This window comes from Bufo gargarizans, chromosome 3 (genome assembly GCF_014858855.1).
Source record: "Bufo gargarizans isolate SCDJY-AF-19 chromosome 3, ASM1485885v1, whole genome shotgun sequence".
In the NCBI taxonomy this organism is placed as follows: Eukaryota; Metazoa; Chordata; class Amphibia; order Anura; family Bufonidae; genus Bufo; species Bufo gargarizans.
Window position 1 is genome coordinate 476,107,487 of NC_058082.1, and position 19,452 is coordinate 476,126,938.

General features: G+C 46.5%; 1 protein-coding gene across 2 annotated transcripts in view; it reads right to left on the minus strand.

Moving 5' to 3' along the window:
* LOC122930385 (transient receptor potential cation channel subfamily V member 1-like) overlaps positions 1–19,452 on the minus strand; it is a 109,835-nt gene that overhangs the window by 7,222 nt on the left and 83,161 nt on the right. For both annotated transcript variants that reach the window (XM_044283745.1, XM_044283744.1), the window contains exons 12-13: positions 9,069–9,135; positions 6,512–6,813 (exon numbers count right to left, since the gene is read on the minus strand). In XM_044283745.1, coding sequence (XP_044139680.1) covers positions 6,512–6,813; positions 9,069–9,135 — 369 coding nt within the window. The remainder of the gene's footprint in view (positions 1–6,511; positions 6,814–9,068; positions 9,136–19,452) is intronic.

The window sequence follows — 19,452 nt, forward strand, 5'->3', positions numbered from 1 at the left end:
ATTACTTTTTGTTCTGAGAATGTTGTGCTGTCTGTGTTTGCTATTATCTAATAAAGATAATTTTTATGTACGTCTGGCTACTGTGTGCATTTCTATGTGTAGGTAGAAAATGATCAATTCGAATGCATTCTACGGAATGTTTATGTTATGCCAAAACCTGAGCTTAGAGGCTTTTCCAGATCTTAGAATGAAAAACTGCAAAACCGAAACGTCATCTGATGTATTTCTGTATCTTATGAGTAGCCTAATGACAACAGTGTCTAAAACCCCCGAAGTGGGAGTCATACTCATCACATTTGACTGAGGTATAAGACTACTTTGTGTGACACTCAATGTCTCTACTGGAATTAAGAGTAAGTTTGTTCTCTTTTTCGGTTTCTCACTAGAACTAGGTATTTAAATTAGGTTACGTAATACTGTATTTCTGTCTATCACAAAGCATAATCTTTCTTTCCATTTTGACTGGTGTAAAAGCAAGTGTGGGAAATTGCCCTTCATCTGCAATTTACAGAATATAATCATCTACAGCAGTAGTCCCCAACCGCCGGGCCGCAGCCCAGGACCGGGCCCTTGAAGATTGTTTGCCGGGCCGCGGCAATACAGAAGAGCGGAAACGCCAGGCGCATGCACGCCCAACAATCACATCACACACAGTGGGCGGCCGTACAGCAGGAAGGAAGGAGAGCGTTCCTTCCTTCCAACTGTGATGCCGGCCAGCCACTGCCACCAATAAGGAGAGAGTGGGCGGAGGAGGGGAGGGACTGTGGCCACTGTGCCACCAATGATAATTAACCAGAGAACCTTTCATGGGTCTGGACTTTATTAACTAAGTAGAAGGACATGTAGAGGGGCGCCCAGGGATCTCCCTGCACTTACTATTATTTCTGGGCGCCGCTCCGTTCGCCCGCTGTGGCCCCATTACCGTCTCCCGCTCTGTATGCTAATTACTACTATCGGAACACCACGGAGGAGACATCAGTTTCTCTCCCTGGGAGTTCCTTCTCCCTGGCTGTAGCCCTGTCTAATCACTGCGCAGAGCGTCACAGCCAGGGAGAAAAAAAAAACTCACATTCTTCCTGGCTGTGATGCTCTGGCTGTGAGGACACATTTATCTGATGCTGGCGGTGCCAGGGGCCTGGACATAGGGCTGCTAACTGCCCCTTGACCACGGAACCCATGGACTGTGAGTTTGCTCGGCGGTCTTCATTCTATGCCAGGCCTGTCTGTACTGCAGACACCATGATGAGCGCTGGTGAACCTCCCATGTGCCAGGTGTCCATTAACGGGTACCAGATTAACGCACTGTTAATGCACTCCAGGAGTCTAGCGACCCTAGTGCACAGATCACTGGTTTGTCATAAAAATCCCTCTGAACAAAAGGTCTCTGTTATCTGTTTCCATGGGGATATCCGAGATTATCCAACAGCGATGGTTGTCATGGGCACGGCAGCGGGGAGGTACAGCACGTGGTGGGAGTGGTAAAGAATCTTCCATACGGGGCTATTTTGGGAAGAGACTTACCCATATTCTGGTCCTTATGGAAGGGCGGAGTGCGATCTCTTGTGAAGAAAGACTCTCCAAGTCCTGAACCCGAAGACTCCGATTCCGGGGTAGCGGCCGTAGGGGTCCCCATCATAGGGCCAGAGTGTAACCCCAATAGGTTTCTCCTAGAGGTATTGGCCGGTGAGGCCGAAGAGGCCACATCTATCCTGGAGCTGGAGGTGTCCTGGAACAAGTTTGGGCCGCCCAACTCCAGGACCCCACTCTGGTACGGGCCAGAGAAAGAGTGACTGTAGTCAATGGGGTAACCCAACAACTGGGCACAGAAGCGGTGTTTCGCCATATGGCTGTTTCCCAGGACTTATTGTTCCGCGTCGAACAAGGTCCAACAGGAGGTAATGGAGCAGCTAGTAGTACCACAGCCCTACCGCCGGGCAGTATTAGACTTGGCTCATACACATGTAATGGGAGGTCATCTTGGGGTCAAAAAGACACTAGAGCAAGGGTGGCCAACCTTACAGACACAAAGAGCCAGAAAAAAACACAACGTATGACTACCAGGAGCCACAAGCTATATATTTACACACGAGTCACCGTATTTTTCGCCCTATAAGATGCACCTAGGTTTTAGCGGAGAAAAATAAGAAAAAAATATATTTTTCATCAGACTCCCAGACTCAGACTCCATGCTCCGACCAGACTCCCCCATGCTCTGACCAGACTCCCATGCTCAGATCAGACTCCCCCATGCTCCGACCAGACTCCCCCATGCTCCGACCAGACTCCCCCATGCTCCGACCAGACTCCCCCATGCTCCGACCAGACTCCCCCATGCTCCGACCAGACTCCCCCATGCTCCGACCAGACTCCCATGCTCAGATCAGACCCACAATGCTTAGATAAGACCCCCCCCATGCTAAGATCAGACCCTCTATGCTGAGATCAGGACCCCCCATGCTCAGACCCCCGTGCTCAGATCAGACCCCCTCCGTGCTCAGATCAGACCCCCTGTGCTCAGATCAGACACCCTATACTCAGATCAGACCCCCCATGCTTAGATCAGACACCCTATACTCAGATCAGACCCCCCATGCTTATATCAGACCCCCCATGCTCAGATCTGACTTCCCCATGCTCGTAATCTGACCCCCTATGCTCAGACCAGACCACTAATGCTCAGATCAGACCCCCATTGCTCAGATAAGATACCCCCATGCTCGTGTAAGACCCCCCATGCTCAGAAAAGACCCCCCATGCTCAGATCAGTCCCCCTATGCTCAGTACTATAATTTAAAGAAATTGCCTACCTCTCCTGATCAGGCACCTGCTACTCTGCAGGTCTGATACGGTCTCCACTGTGACCTAATGCGCACAGCGTTAGGTCATAGTGCGCGTCTCCACGCACAACGTTCTAACACTGTGAGCATCAGAACGTAGTGGCAAGCGAGCTGGAGCTGCAGAGTAGCAATGGTGCCCAATCAGGAAAGGAGATCTGAGAATGGGGTGGAGAGTGCGCTGCCCTGACTTCTTCCCAGCTCCACCGCTAGAGCCGCACTTGAAGAGGCAAAGAGCCGCAGGCGGCTCGAGAGCTGTGGGTTGGCCACCCATGCACTAGAGCGAAGAGCGTGTACTCCAGCGGTTCTTTTGGCCTAGTGTCTATGAAGAGGTTAGGAGGTTTTGTGAGTCGTGCCCAGAGTGTCAGATTACTGCTCCCACAGCTAATTTCCGTAGTCCACTGATACAGTACCTCTTCCCATTATAGAGGTACCATAGTAAAATATGATCCATACTGTGATTTTCGTTTCCCATGCAGCCTACGTATGCAGGACAGCACTTTACATTACAGCATGGTCTGAGGACATATGCATATTTTACTGAGACAATAGCTCTCCTTATATGTATATAAGTTGTGTCTTACTATGTCTGGTGCATGTCATTTCCTTCCTCTTGTTGTGGTATACTGCTACTCTTCAGTACTGCTGTGCGGTTTTTTGACAGTGCACAATGAGCACAAGTTTGCACACCTGCGACACACTTTGCAGCATATAACCTAGTTTCTAAAGAAAACCTGTCACCTCTCCTGCAATGCCTCTTTTAGTAACTATTTGAATTCACCCTATAATAAGAATTCTGGAGCATCTTTTCTTATACTGCTATCTTATTCCATTCTTCAGTTATTGCTACTAGAAGTTTATTAATGAATACTCCAGTTACCAGTTAGAGGTGTGTCTCTGCACAGTCAGTCTGGCACTGGCAGCACTGGCTGAATGGGATCGCACTGTGCAGGGTCACACCCCCAACTGGTAATACCCAGTTGCAGGTTCATCAGTAAACTTCTATGAATATGTTATATGAAAATATGCCCAGGAATTGTTATTAAATGGGGAATAAAATGATTTAGTAAAACAGACATGTCCGCAGTGTTGACGGATGCTCTTTAATCTATTGCACAGATACAATACAAAGTTAAAGGGGTTATCTAACCCCTATAATGCCCCCCCCCCCCCAAATGCCCAGGCCCCTCACACAGATTGTACTTACCTCGCTCCCTGACACCCTCGTCGCTTCTGATGCCCGCACGGCCGCCGCTGCATCTCCCTTATAGGGAGGTTCGTCCCTGTTGCAGCCTGCTATTGGCAGTTTTCATCCGAGCGACAGGGAGATCCCGGAGATGCAGAGGCGGCCGTGCAGGCATCAGAAGCGACGCAGGTGTCGGGGAGCGAGGCAAGTACAATCTGTATGAGGGTTCCAGGCATTTGGGGGGGAAATCATTGGATGACCCCTTTTAACTAAAATGTTTCCTAAAATACCACTGAAAATGTGAATTGGCAAACAGTGGACAAATCATCAACCTTGGACACAGGTGGCACGTTTTCTGTCTCTCTGAGACTCTGGCGTCTGCATCTACATGTGTCTGCATGCCACCTGGGCCCTGCTCCCAGTCATACCCAGTGCCAGCCGATGCCTACTGATAAGGATATTTATTAGTACTAAAGCAACCCCCATCATGCACATTCAGCATCTTTGATTGGACTCTCCCCCGATAGCAGATGCTGGGGGAGACAAGAATGAAGCTGTTGGGTGTCAGGAGTGAGAGGGATCAGTTTGATTCTTTTCGGCAGGTATGCGGCTGCCAGAGCCTCTTTATTGAGGTCTTGTATGTTGAGCCAACAATGGGATCAGATCTCATCAGAATTCCAAACAAATTGTCAGGACAGTGTGTGTATGCAACACGCATTTACATGGAATATAGCTAGCAGCAGACAGTCCTCTAGTGGGCACAGAATCTAAAACACTAAGGCCCCTTTCACACGGGCGGGATTTCCGCGCGGGTGCAATGCGTGAGGTGAACGCATTGCACCAGCACTGAATCCGGACCCATTCATTTCTATGGGGCTGTGCAGATGAGCGGTGGATTTCACACATCACTTGTGCGTTGTGTGAAATTCGCAGCAAGCTCTATTTTGTGCGTTTTTCACGCAACGCAGGCCCCATAGGAGTGAATGGGGCTGCATGAAAATCACAAGCATCCGTAAGCAAGTGCGTATGCGGTGTGATTTTCACGCATGGTTGCTGTGTGACAATCGGGATGGGGACCCGATCTTTATTATTTTCCCTTATAACATTGTTATAAGGGAAAATAAAAGCATTCTTAATACAGAATGCTAAGTAAAATGTGGATTGAGGGATTAAAAAAAAAAAAAAATTAACTCACCTCCTCCTCTTGATCGCGTAGTTGCCGATCTCTTCTTACTTATTTAATCATGAGCTGCCGGCTAAAGGACCTGTGGTGACGTCACATCACATAGTCCAATCGCATGGTCCATCACCGTGGTGATGGACCATGTGATTGGAGCATGTTATCTGACGTCACCACAGGTCCTTTAGCCGGTAGTTGATCATTAAAGAAGTAAAGAAGAGACCGGGAACTACGCGATCAAGAGGAGGAGGTGAGTTAATTTTTTTATTTTTTTTTAACCCTCAATTGATCACCTACTAAGCATTCTGTATTCAGAATGCCATTATTTTCCCTTATAACCATGTTATAAGGGAAAATAATAACATCTACACAACACCGAACCCAAACCTGAACTTCTGTGAAGAAGTTCGGGTCTGGGTACCACAGTCGGTTTTTTATCACGCGCGTGCAATACACATTGCACCCGCGCGATAAAAACTGAACATCGGAACGCAATCGCAGTCAAAACTGACTGCAATTGCGTACCTAATCGCGCGGGTTTGCCGCAATATACCGGGACGCATCCAGACCTAATCCGGACACGCCCGTGTGAACCCAGCCTAAGGCCTCTTTCACACGAACGTAACGGATTGGCTCCGGATGCGTTCAGGGTGCATTCAGTGAAACTCGCACCATTCTGCTAGCAAGTTCAGTCAGTTTTGTCTGCGATTGCGTTCAGTTGTTCAGTTTTTTCTGCGCTCGTGCAAAGCGATTTGATGCGTTTTCACGCGTGTGATAAAAACTGAAGGTTTACAAGCAACATCCCTTAGCAACGATCAGTGAAAAACGCATCACACCCGCACTTTCTTGTGGAGGCAATGCGTTTTTCACGCAGCCCTATTCACTTCTATGGGGCCAGGGCTGCGTGAAAAACGCAGAATATAGAACATGCTGCGATTTTTACGCAACGCAGAACTGATGTGTGAAAAACAACGCTCATGTACACAGACCCATTGAAATGAATGGGTCTGGGTTCAGTGGGGGTGCAATGCGTTCACGTCACGCATTGCAACCGCGCGGAAAACTCTCTTGTATGAAAGGGGCCTAAAGTATATGATGAAATTAAAAATATAGATGCACATATAACTGCACATACATCCAATATAACTGTTTGCAGGGGTCCCCATGTAAAGGGGTATTGGGCATATATAAATGTTGCATCAATGAAGGTCTACAAAGATACCTTTCTAGTCTCATTGAGAGGACTGAGTAATGGAAGCTACATGCTGGAGGCACCAACTACATTCAGGTAGTAAAACATATTCAACCCACCTGGAGTTTCCAAATGTTCTTACTCTCACTAGAGATTTTGTTGACAGTTTCACTCATTAAGGCGATGAGCATGTTAAGGAGGAGAACGTATGTGAGGACCACATACAGGATGAGCAGGAACATGAAGAAGTGCTTGAACTTCAGATTCTCGTTAAACTCCAGATCTCCCATGCCAATGGTAAATTTGAATAACTCCAAGGAAGTGATGTAAAGACCAGAATATGAGCTCGCTGCTTCTTTTTCACCAGCTTCGGTGCTGTTTGCTACCTCTTGTGGTGCTTCATTGATAAGTGTTACCAGCGCTGTGATGGGTAAAATTAATTGTTAATTACATGATTTTTTGATTAAGATGCAACACCAAATGTAACATATTTTTCCTTAGGTTGGGTGGTGCCATGTGCAAAACCTTTTACTGATCTACCTCTCTTTCTAAGGCATCATTCACACGTCCACAAAATGGGTCCGCATCCGTTCCGCAATTTTGCGGAACAGGTGCGGACCCATTCATTCTCTATGGGGACGGAATGGATGCGGGCCCCGATCTACGGGTCCGCAGCTCCGCAAAAGATAGAACATGTCCTATTCTTGTCCGCAGCTGCAGACAAGAATAGGCATTTCTATAGGGGTGTCGGGCGGGTGTGTTGTGGATCCGCAATTTGCAAAACACGGATGGCGTCCATGCGCGTTCCGCAATTTGCGGAACGGCACGGACAGCCTTTAGGCCCCTTTCACATGGGCGAGTATTCCGCGCGGATGCGATGCGTGAGTTGAACGCATTGCACCCGCACTGAATACCGACCCATTCATTTCTATGGGGCTGTTCAGATGAGCGGTGATTTTCACGCATCACTTATGCGTTGCGTGAAAATCGCAGCATGCTCTATTTTGTGCGTTTTTCACGTAACGCAGGCCCCATAGAAATGAATGGGGTTGCGTGAAAATCGCAAGCATCCGCAAGCAAGTGCGGATGCGGTGCGATTTTCACGCACGGTTACTAGGAGACAATCGGGATGGAGACCCGATCATTATTATTTTCCCTTATAACGTGGTTATAAGGGAAAATAATAGCATTCTGAATACAGAATGCATAGTAAAATAGCGCTGGAGGGGTTAAAATAAATAAATAAATTAGTAACTCACTTTGGTCCACTTGTTCGCGCAGCCGGCATCTCCTTCTGTCTGAACAGGACCTGGGGTGAGCATTAATTACAGGTAAAGGACCTTTGGTGACGTCACTCCGGTTATCACATGGTACGTCACATGATCTTTTACCATGGTGATGGATCATGTGATGACCGGAGTGACGTCACCAAAGGTCCTTTACCTGTATTTAATGCTCACCACAGGTCCTGTTCAGCAAAGGAGACAGAAGGAGATGCCGGGCCGCGAGCAAGTAGACTAAGGTGAGTTTAAAAATTTTTATTTTTTTTTAACCCCTACAGCGCTATTTTACTATGCATTCTGTATTCAGAATGCTATTATTTTCCCTTATAACCATGGAGCTTCACTTGAAATGCTTAGGACATACCGGACTGTCACATTAGAAGATGCCAAACATTTAAAAAACGATATAAAAGATAGCTTCATGTCAGACCAACAGACTACACTACACACTAGCAGAAAAGTGCCAGTAGATTTAGGTTTCATGGCAGAATGACAGATCTACTTTATTGCATGAGCCAAGATAAGCAGAATTTACAATGACATAGGGTTTTAGGTAGCTAACACCAAACAAAATGAGGGTTAGGGTTATTCGGCTCCTGCCTCTGTTTATTCCCATATTCAGTGGCAAACCCACTGACTCATGCCAGATCACAGGGATCAGCAACCTTCTGCACTCCAGCTGCTGTGAAACTACAACTTACCAGCATGCACACTTACTCAGCTATTCTTGTAACTCCCATAGAAGTGAAAGGAGGATTCTGAGAGTTGTAGTTTCAGAACAGCTGAAGTGCCGGTTGCTGATCCCTTCCCTATCATGTTGTCCTGAGAGGGTGCTGAGCAATGAGCAGCTCCTTTAATTACCTCCACCCCGCGCCCCTCCCCCCCCCCCCCCATTGCCTGGGCACCTCGTATAGGTCATACTTACCCTGCTCCCAGGCACCCACATTGCTCCTGATCCCCGCACAGCCACTGCTACATCTCCCTGTCACGGAGATCAAAACATCCAGCAATAGCAGGCCGCGATGGGGACAGGAGGCTCCTATAGTGCACTGGTAATATTATTACTATAAAGCATTGATTATCTTTGATGGTTAAACAAATCAAATGTGATTGGCAAAGTGAGCAAACTCCAAAAACTGTATAAGTGACGGCATCCTCGTTTGTTCCCATTTCAAACACGTGCCACAAACAGCGAGAGTGACATCTACTGGTTGAGATAGAGAAAGACATGCAAGAAATAAAAGCTTGGCACAGCCTACGAAAATAATAAATAGCTTATTTTTAATTGAATATTGACAGTCATCGCTACAATGAGTTTTACATTTTTCCGCATAAAGATAGTTTCAAATCTGTGACAAACAGTGTACGCACTGCCACCCACTAATATAATTACCTGCTGCAAAACCAAAGAGGAAAACTATGTAGACAAGCAGGAAGCGAAGCATGTCACGCAGAATCGTCTGGAAAAAAGATATTGCATATTAATAGCGGTTCTCTAATGGTTTTCCAAGCATTAATGAGAATGTATAGCTAAATCTCCTGGAAATTAGCACCCAACTTATTTTTGTGAATAAATGACTTTCCAAACTTTTCATCTGCTCCATGCATTTAAAGGGGTTGTCCCACGATAAACCAACACCTGGATCTGAATACTTTTTGTGGTGATAGAGGGATCCAGATAATACAATTATTGTTAGGAGTAGGCAACTCCTCCCTTTACTCAGGCCATGTGTATGCTTCCATGGTATTAAAACCTAATCAATCTCAGCTCAGTAACAGGAAGCAATTAGATAACTCCATCTATCCTGCCATTACCTCCGCCGTGTATGGTCCGCACGTGTAAGGGACACTCAGACGGAGTGGATGGACGTAATATGAAATTGCTGAAGTGAATATCCAAAAAGATATTTCGATACAAAGATTTTGAGGCCGACTTGGTTCCAGTGGTTGTAAAAATTTTCATAAAGTTCATTACATTACTCCCTGGCCTCCTCGGACATCACAGATAGGGGGGCGATGGGGTGGAGGATACTGACCCTTTTTAACACATGCATGACGAGAAAAAAAGTGTCATTTCTTTGGGGGTCACTAGCTTGATGGACTGACCGATATTTCTGCTTCCCCAGGCAACCGACGTGTAAAGTATTAAGTTCTGTTTTTATCCCATTTATTTTACCAACTGTTATTTTGCACTGTATGTATATGTCTGTGTATGTTATGTTATATTTCCTATGATAACCCCATTGTTTGTACGTGCTGTCCTTTTTTTTATATTAAAACTTCTTGTGACCCTTCTTGTGTTCTAACGATTCTATGACCTTAGAAGAAGCGTTACCTATATTGAGTAATTACCCCTGTGAATGCTAGCGGTTGTAGCATGTATTTAGGTGATATTTCATGCAAAGGTATCTCGTCAGCCTGATATGACCAGTGGTGGCAGCTAAGATTGATTCGTTTCAGGAAGGAGTGCTGACAAAGGGAGGTCCAGTGTGACCCTGCATGCTCCCCTCCTGAATCTAGGTCCGCAAATCCTGACACTTTTGTAATTGCATGTAATAAAAAATGTAGCATAGCCACTGAACTATTCAATAAAATCAATCTGTATAGCGCCACCTGCTGTTTGCTTCTTTCTTCTTCATTTGTCCTGCTCACTGAGAAGGCCGCACATGCTCTGTTTCATCTTTCAACTGTCTCCTGAACTGTGATAGGGAGAGCTGAGACACGCCCCCTGAGCTGTGATAGGGAGAGCTGAGACACGCCCCCTGAGCTGTGATAGGGAGAGCTGAGGCACGCCTCCTGAGCTGTGATAGGGAGAGCATGGACACACTCCATTTGGCTGAAGCAGAAAGGACACTCCCCTTGAGCTGTCAGCTTGATATAAATCTAGCAGAGCAATGAATGGGGAGATCTCTGGATCCATATGAGGTACAGAGCTGGTTCTAGCTTAGATTTTTTACATTAGCCATGGGATAACCACTTTAACCACCTCCGGACCGCCTAACGCAGATGTGCGGTCCGGAGGTGGCAGCGCTGCGCAGAGTCACGCATATACGCGTCATCTCGCGAGACGCGAGATGACGCGAATATGCGCCCGCGCATGCGCAGTTCGCGCCGGCATTTCGTACAGGAGTATTTCGTCAGCAACCTGCCAGCCGCGATCATTGGCTGGCAGGTTGCTGATTTTTAAAAAATCCAATCAGAAGCCAGATAACAGATCATATTTGTAAATATGATCTGTTATATGGCTGCCTGCTCCTCTGCTGGTTCTTTTCGTCGGTTGGATCCAGCAGAGGAGCAGGCTTCACAGTGAGTACACCAAACACTACACTTTAGCCCCAGATCACCCCCCTGAACCCCAATTAACCCTTTGATCACCCCTTTGATCGCCCCTGTCAATCACAAGTGAAAAGAAAAAAGTGATCAGTGCAAACTGTCACTTTTTTTTTTCACTGGTATTGACCGTTAGGTTTCAGTATAGTTTAGGCCCCTTGGTTAGGTAGTTTAGGGATCGGTTAGCGCCCAGCCCACCGCACCGCAGTCCGTTATTCGCTGATTAGCGTATCGCTAATCAGCATTTGTACTTTTATAGTATCTGGAAGTGATCAAAACTGATCACGGTCAGATCTATAATAGTACTAGTGTCACTTTAGTTCTCCCTCCACCCAAAACGCAGTGTTTGCCCGATCAGGCCTGATCGCTCGCCCACACGTGCGTTCGCCCACACCCGCCCCACCGCAGTGACAAAAAAAAATTTTTTTTTTGATCGCTGCACATTCACTTTACACGCACTGCGGCGATAAAAAAATCTGTTTTGATATTTTTTATCAACCGCAGCGGCCTCCGGTACTTCGCTAGGATCCCCTTTGTAAGACAGGCTTGCTTTTTTTTCTTGGGTAGTCTCAGGGAATACCCCTAAATTTAGTTGCCCACATGTCTAACAGGGGGTATTCTTCTGAAGAGGCCTACAGGCTTCTGACCCAGTCGGATGAGGAGTGGGAACCCTCATCTGATGAATCCAGCGGGTCAGAATACGAACCTGTAGAAAGCAGTGGCTCTCTGACCCAAAGTTCAGATGAGGAGGCTGAGGTCCCTGATAGCACCAGGCGTACCCGGCCCCGTGTCGCTAGACCGCAGGTTGCGCAGGATCCGCTTCAAGAGCAGCAGAGTGGGGCTGGTGCTGTCGGATTACGTGGTGAGGCATACACCAGCAGCCCAGCCCTCCCTGGACCTAGTACCAGCACTGCCGTACAACCTGGTGAAGTGGCGAGCACCAGAAGGGCAGTTGAAGCTGGTACGGTGGCACGTGCAGTAGTGACCCCGTCGCAGCCACCGCAAAGACGTGCCCGTAAAGCCCCTAGAATCCCAGAGGTGCTGGCAAACCCTGATTGGCAGTCCCCAACTTCAGCCGCACCTGTAGTTTTCCCTTTCACCGCCCAGTCTGGAGTTCGGGTTGAGACAGCTCCGATCGGTTCGGCCCTGGGATTTTTTGAGCTGTTCTTGACTGCGGAGCTCTTAGACTTAGTTGTGGCAGAGACAAACCGGTATGCCACACAATTTATAACCGCTAACCCGGGAAGCTATTATGCCCAGCCTTTCCGGTGGAAACCAGTCCAAGTTTCCGAAATTAAAACTTTTCTGGGCCTCCTCCTCAACATGGGCCTGACAAAAAAGCATGAATTGCGGTCATATTGGTCCACGAACCCGATTCATCACATGCCCATGTTCTCTGCTGCTATGTCCAGGACACGATTTGAGGTCATCCTGCGTTTCCTGCACTTTAGTGATAACAGCACCTCCCGTCCCAGAGGCCACCCTGCTTTTGACCGGCTCCACAAAATTCGGCCCCTCATAGACCATTTCAACCTGAAATTTGCAGATTTGTATACCCCAGAGCAAAACATCTGCATATACTATGCAGTATAACTACGCCACAAGTGACCCCATTTTGGAAAGAAGACACCCCAAGGTATTCCATGAGGGGCATGGCGAGTTCCTAGAATTTTTAATTTTTTTTTCGCAAGTTAGTGGAATATGAGACTTTGTAAGGAAAAAAAAAATAAAAAATCATCATTTTCCGCTAACTTGTGACAAAAAATTAAAAATTCTAGGAACTCGCCATGCCCCTCATGGAATACCTTGGGGTGTCTTCTTTCCAAAATGGGGTCACTTGTGGCATAGTTATACTGCCCTGGCAATTTAGGGGCCCAAATGTGTGAGAAGTACCTTGCAATCAAAATGTGTAAAAAATGGCCTGCAAAATCCGAAAGGTGCACTTTGGAATATGTGCCCCTTTGCCCACCTTGGCAGCAAAAAAGTGTGACACATCTGGTATCGCCGTACTCAGGAGAAGTTGGGGAATGTGTTTTGGGGTGTCATTTTACATATACCCATGCTGGGTGAGAGAAATATCTTGGTCAAATGCCAACTTTGTATAAAAAAAATGGGAAAAGTTGTCTTTTGCCAAGATATTTCTCTCACCCAGCATGGTTATATGTAAAATGACACCCCAAAACACATTCCCCAACTTCTCCTGAGTACGGCGATACCAGATGTGTGACACTTTTTTGCTGCCAAGGTGGGCAAAGGGGCACATATTCCAAAGTGCACCTTTCGGATTTCACCGGTCATTTTTTACACATTTTGATTGCAAAGTTCTTCTCACACATTTGGGCCCCTAAATTGCCAGGGCAGTATAACTACGCCACAAGTGACCCCATTTTGGAAAGAAGACACCCCAGGGTATTCTGTGAGGGGCATGGTGAGTTCCTAGAATTTTTTATTTTTTGTCGCAAGTTAGTGGAATATGAGACTTTGTAAGAAAAAAAAATAAATAAAAAATCATCATTTTCCGCTAACTTGTGACAAAAAATAAAAAGTTCTATGAACTCACTATGCCCATCAGCGAATACCTTAGGGTGTCTACTTTCCGAAATGGGGTCATTTGTGGGGTTTTTCTACTGTTTGGGCATTGTAGAACCTCAGGAATCATGACAGGTGCTCAGAAAGTCAGAGCTGCTTCAAAAAGCGGAAATTCACATTTTTGTACCATAGTGTGTAAACGCTATAACTTTTACCCAAACCATTTATTTTTTTTGCCCAAACATTTTTTTTTTATCAAAGACATGTAGAACAATAAATTTGGCGAAAAATTTATATATGGATGTCGTTTTTTTTGCAAAATTTTACAGCTGAAAGTGAAAAATGTCATTTATTTGCAAAAAAATCGTTACATTTTGATTAATAACAAAAAAAGTTAAAATGTCAGCAGCAATAAAATACCACCAAATGAAAGCTCTATTAGTGAGAAGAAAAGGAGGTAAAATTCATTTGGGTGGTAAGTTGCATGACCGAGCGATAAACGGTGAAAGGAGTGTAGTGCCGAAGTGTAAAAAGTGCTCTGGTCATGAAGGGGGTTTCAGCTAGCGGGGCTGAAGTGGTTAAAGAGGTTTCCTGGACCCAATCCGTTTTTACATAGCCCCCTAGAGTGTTTAGTTTACTATAAGAATCTAAAACTATGTCAAACGACTAAGTACACAAACCTTTACAGAATTGTAAAGACAATTTCTAATCGATATGCTAATATAATGTGGCAAAAACATTACATTAACTGTAATGGACCAATGTATAGGTCCTTGTTGAGGTGGTGGGAAGGATAAAGGCATCTGTCAGCAGATTTGTACCTATGACACTGGCTGACCCGTTACATGTACACTTGGCAGCTGAAGGCATCTGTGTTGGTCCCATGTTCATATGTGCCCGCATTACTGAGAAAAATGAGGTTTTACCATATGCAAATGGACCTCTAGGGGCAACCATTACACCTAGAGGCTCTGTTCTCTGCATCTGCCGTGTCCTCTACACTTTGATTGACAGGGTGTGATGATGTTTACACTGCCATGCCCCATCAATTAACCGCCTCCCGACCATGTAACGCACGGATGCGTCCGGGAGGAGGTCGATTCATTCCTCCTGGACACATCCGTGCGTCATCTCGCGAGACGCGAGATTTCGGACTGAGCCGGCCCGCGCATGCGCATCGCGGGCCGGCAAATGAACGAGAACAATTTCGTCACCAGCCTGCCAGCCAATGATCGTGGCTGGCAGGCTGGCGATTTTTAAAATGACAAGTAACAAGCCATCTAACACATCATATTAGTAAATATGATGTGTTAAATGGCTTCCCTGCTCCTCTGCTGGTCCTTTTGGTCGGTTGGTTCCAGCAGAGGAGCAGACTTCACAGTGAGTAGCACCAAACACCACACATAGCCCCAGATCACCCCCCTGCACCCCAATTAACCCCTTGATCACCCCTTGTTGCCCCTGTCAATCACTAGTGAAAGGGAAAAAAGTGATCAGTGCAAACTGTCACTTTTTTTTTTCACTGGTATTGACCGTTAGGTTTCAGTATAGTTTAGGTCCCTTGGTTAGGTAGTTTAGCGATCATTTAGCGCCCAGCCCACCGCACCGCAGTCACTGATTCGCTGATTAGCGTATCGCTAATCAGCATTTGTACTTTTATAGTATCTGTAAGTGATCAAAACTGAATCACAGTCAGATCTATAATAGTATTAGTGTCACCTTAGTTCGCCCTCCACCCAAAACGCAGTGTTTGCCCGATCAGGCCTGATCGGTCGCCCACACGTGCGTTCACCCACGCCCGCCCCTCCGCAGTGACAAAAAATTATTATTTTTTGATCACTGCACATTCACTTCACAAGCGCTGCGGCGATAAAAAAATCTGTTTTGATATTTTTTATCAACCGCAGCGGCATCCGGTACTTCGCTAGCCTCCCATTTGTAAGACAGGCTTGCTATATTTTCTTGGGTAGTCTCAGGGAATACCCCTAAATTTAGTTGCCCAAATGTCAAACAGGGGGTATTCTTCTGAAGAGGCCTACAGGCTTCTGACCCAGTCGGATGAGGAATGGGAACCCTCATCTGATGAATCTAGCGGGTCAGAATATGAACCTGTAGAAAGCAGTGGCAGTTTGACTCAAAGTTCGGACGAGGAGGTTGAGGTCCCTGATAGCACCAGGTGTACCCGACCCCGTGACGCTAGACCACAGGTTGCGCAGGATCCGCTTCAAGGGCAGCAGAGTGGGGCTGGCGCTGTCGGATTACGTGGTGAGGCATACACCAGCAGCGCAGCCCATCCTGGACCTAGTACCAGCACTGCCGTACAACATGGTGAAGTGGCGAGCACCAGAAGGGCAGTTGAAGCTGGTACGGTGGCACGTGCAGTAGTTACCCCGTTGCAGTCACCGCACAGACAGGCCCGTAGAGCCCCTAGAATCCCTGAGGTGCTGGCAAACCCTGATTGGCAGTCCCCAACTTCAGCCGCACCTGTAGTTCCCCCTTTCACCGCCCAGTCTGGAGTTCGGGTTGAGACAGCTCCGATCGGTTCGGCCCTGGGATTTTTTGAGCTGTTCTTGACTGCGGAGCTCTTGGACTTAGTTGTGGCAGAAACAAATCGGTATGCCACACAATTTATAACCGCCAACCCGGGAAGCTTTTATGCCCAGCCTTTCCGGTGGAAACCAGTCCAAGTTTCCCGAAATTTAAATTTTTCTGGGCCTTCTCCTCAACATGGGTCTAACTAAAAAGCATTAATTGCGGTCATATTGGTCCACAAACCCAATTCATCACATGCCCATGTTCTCTGCTGCTATGTCCAGGACACGATTTGAGACCATCCTGCGTTTCCTGCACTTTAGCGACAACACCACCTCCCGTCCCAGAGGCCACCCAGCTTTTGACCGGCTTCACAAAATTCGGCCCCTCATAGACCACTTCAACCAGAAATTTGGCTTCAAACAATACATCCCAAGCAAGCGCGCCCGGTATGGGGTCAAATTGTATAAGCTCTGTGAAAGGGCCACAGGCTATACCCACAAATTTCGTGCCTATGAGGGAAAAGATTAGACCCAGGAGCCGGTCGGTTGCCCTGACTACCTGGGGAGCAGTGGGAAGACAGTCTGGGACGGACTTGGTGTCACCCTTATTTGGCAAGGGGTACCATCTTTATGTGGACAATTTCTACACAAGTGTGGCCCTCTTCAGGCATTTGTTTCTAGAACAGATTGGCTGCTGTGGCACCGCGCGAACTAGTCGCGCAGGCTTCCCCCAACGGCTCGTTACCACCCGTCTTGCAAGGGGGGAGAGGGCTGCCTTGTGTAACCAAGAACTGCTCGCGGTGAAATGGAGAGACAAGCGTGACGTTTACATGCTCTCCTCCATTCACGCAGACACGACAATCCAAATTGAGCGAGCAACCCGTGTCATTGAAAAGCCCCTCTCAGTCCACGACTATAACCTTCACATGGGAGGGGTGGACTTCAATGACCAGATGTTGTCTCCGTATTTAGTTTTCAGACGCACCAGACGCTGGTATAAGAAGGTGTCTGTATATTTAATTCAATTGGCTCTGTATAATAGTTTTGTTCTCTACAGTAAGGCTGGGAGAACACAATCCTTCCTCAAATTTCAGGAAGAGATCATCGAGAACCTCCTGTATCCAGGAGGTTCCGTGACCCCAACCACCAGTGTAGTTAGCCGTCTACACCAGCGACATTTCCCCAATGTCGTTGCTGGTACCTCAACCCAACCGTCACCCCGAAAAAGATGTCGTGTCTGTAGCAGGAGTGGAATAAGGCGTGACACCCGCTATTTCTGTCCTGACTGCCCTGACCACCCTGCCCTATGCTTAGGGGAGTGTTTCCGGAAGTACCACACACAGGTACACCTAGCATAGGGATCACATCTAACCAGGACAGGCACACAGGGCTATTAGGGCCCATTCACACACAGAGCTGCTGGCAAACCTCTCCTTTCACCTGGGACAAAGTGCATAATGCACTTCGCCACATCTTTGGGCGATTTGCGCTTTGCACATTGTCCCATGGGGAAGGAGAGGTTTGTCCTATAAAGGTAAAAAAAAACAAGCAAAAAAAAAAAAACACCAGTAAGCAAAAAAGTTAACGTTCAGTTCAAAAAGTTAAATAAAGTTTATATGTTCTGTTCAAAGGTTATTATAAAGTTAATAAAATTATTGCGTTGCGGCCTGGTTTTTTCTTTTTGTTTATTTTTTTTTACCTTCCAGGTGGACCAACCGATCAACCAGCTGCAGCACTGATGTGCATTCTGACAGAAGCATTGCGCTGCTGTCAGATTACACACAAGTCGGTGTATGCAGCGCTGCAAGACGAGATTTCTCCTCTGCAGTACAAGATACGTTTGCCGAGGCATATGAGCTGAGGAGGTGGCGGTGTTCATATGCTTTGGCAAACACTTTGTATATAAAAAAAAATAATTAAAAAAAAATCCCGGCAATGATTTATTTATCCACATCGATTGATGTGAATGGAGAAATCTGGTTTGCCAGGGCATACGAGCTAAGTGGGTATGGATGTTGGGCAGGGCTCCTATGTCCTGGCAGACGCCTTTCCCCTCCTTTTTTTTTTTGGCAGAGATTTTTTCATCCACATTGATCGATGTGAATGAAGAAATCTGTGCTGTCAATTTTTTTCTTTCAGCCCAGAGGCTGAACGGAAAAAAAAATCTCATTACCTGTATGCTCAATATAAGGAGAATAGCAGAAACTCCTAATGCTGGCCATACATGTAATGATTGCGGAGACCCTCAAATGCCAGGGCAGTACAAACACCCCACAAATGACCCCATTTTGGAAAGAAGACACCCCAAGGTATTCGCTGAGGGGCATATTGAGTCCATGAAAGATTGAAATTTTTGTCCCAAGTTAGCGGAAAGTGAGACTTTGTGAGAAAAAAATAAATAAATCAATTTCCGCTAACTTATGCCCCAAATTTTTTTTTTTCTATGAACTCGCCAGGCCCCTCATTGAATACCTTGGGGTGTCTTCTTTCCAAAGTGGGGTCACATGTGGGGTATTTATACTGCCATGGCTTTTTAGGGGCCCTAAAGCGTGAGAAGAAGTCTGGGATCCAAATGTCTAAAAATGCCCTCCTAAAAGGAATTTGGGCACCTTTGCGCATCTAGGCTGCAAAAAAGTGTCACACATGTGGTATCGCCGTACTCAGGAGAAGTTGGGGAATGTGTTTTGGGGTGTCATTTTACATATACCCATGCTGGGTGAGAGAAATATCTTGGTCAAGTGCCAACTTTGTATAAAAAAATGGGAAAAGTTGTCTTTTGCCGAGATATTTCTCTCACCCAGCATGGGTATATGTAAAATGACACCCCAAAACACATTCCCCAACTTCTCCTGAGTACAGCGATACCACATGTGTGACACTTTTTTGCCGCCTAGGTGGGCAAAGGGGCCCACATTCCAAAGAGCAACTTTCGGATTTCACAGGGCATTTTTTACAGATTTTGATTTCAAACTACTTCCTACACATTTGGGCCCCTAAAATGCCAGGGCAGTATAACTACCCCACAAGTGACCCCATTTTGGAAAGAAGACACCCCAAGGTATTCCGTGAGGGGCATGGCGAGTTCCTAGAATTTTTTATTTTTTGTCACAAGTTAGCGGAAAATGATGATTTTTTTAATTTTTTTTATTACAAAGTCTCATATTCCACTAACTTGCGACAAAAAAAAAAAAATTCTGAGGAACTCGCCATGCCCCTCACGGAATACCTTGGGGTGTCTTCTTTCCAAAATGGGGTCACTTGTGGGGTAGTTATACTGCCCTGGCATTTTAGGGGCCCAAATGCGTGTGAAGTAGTTTGCAATCAAAATGTGTAAAAAATGGCCTGTGAAATCCGAAAGGTGCTCTTTGGAATGTGCGCCCCTTT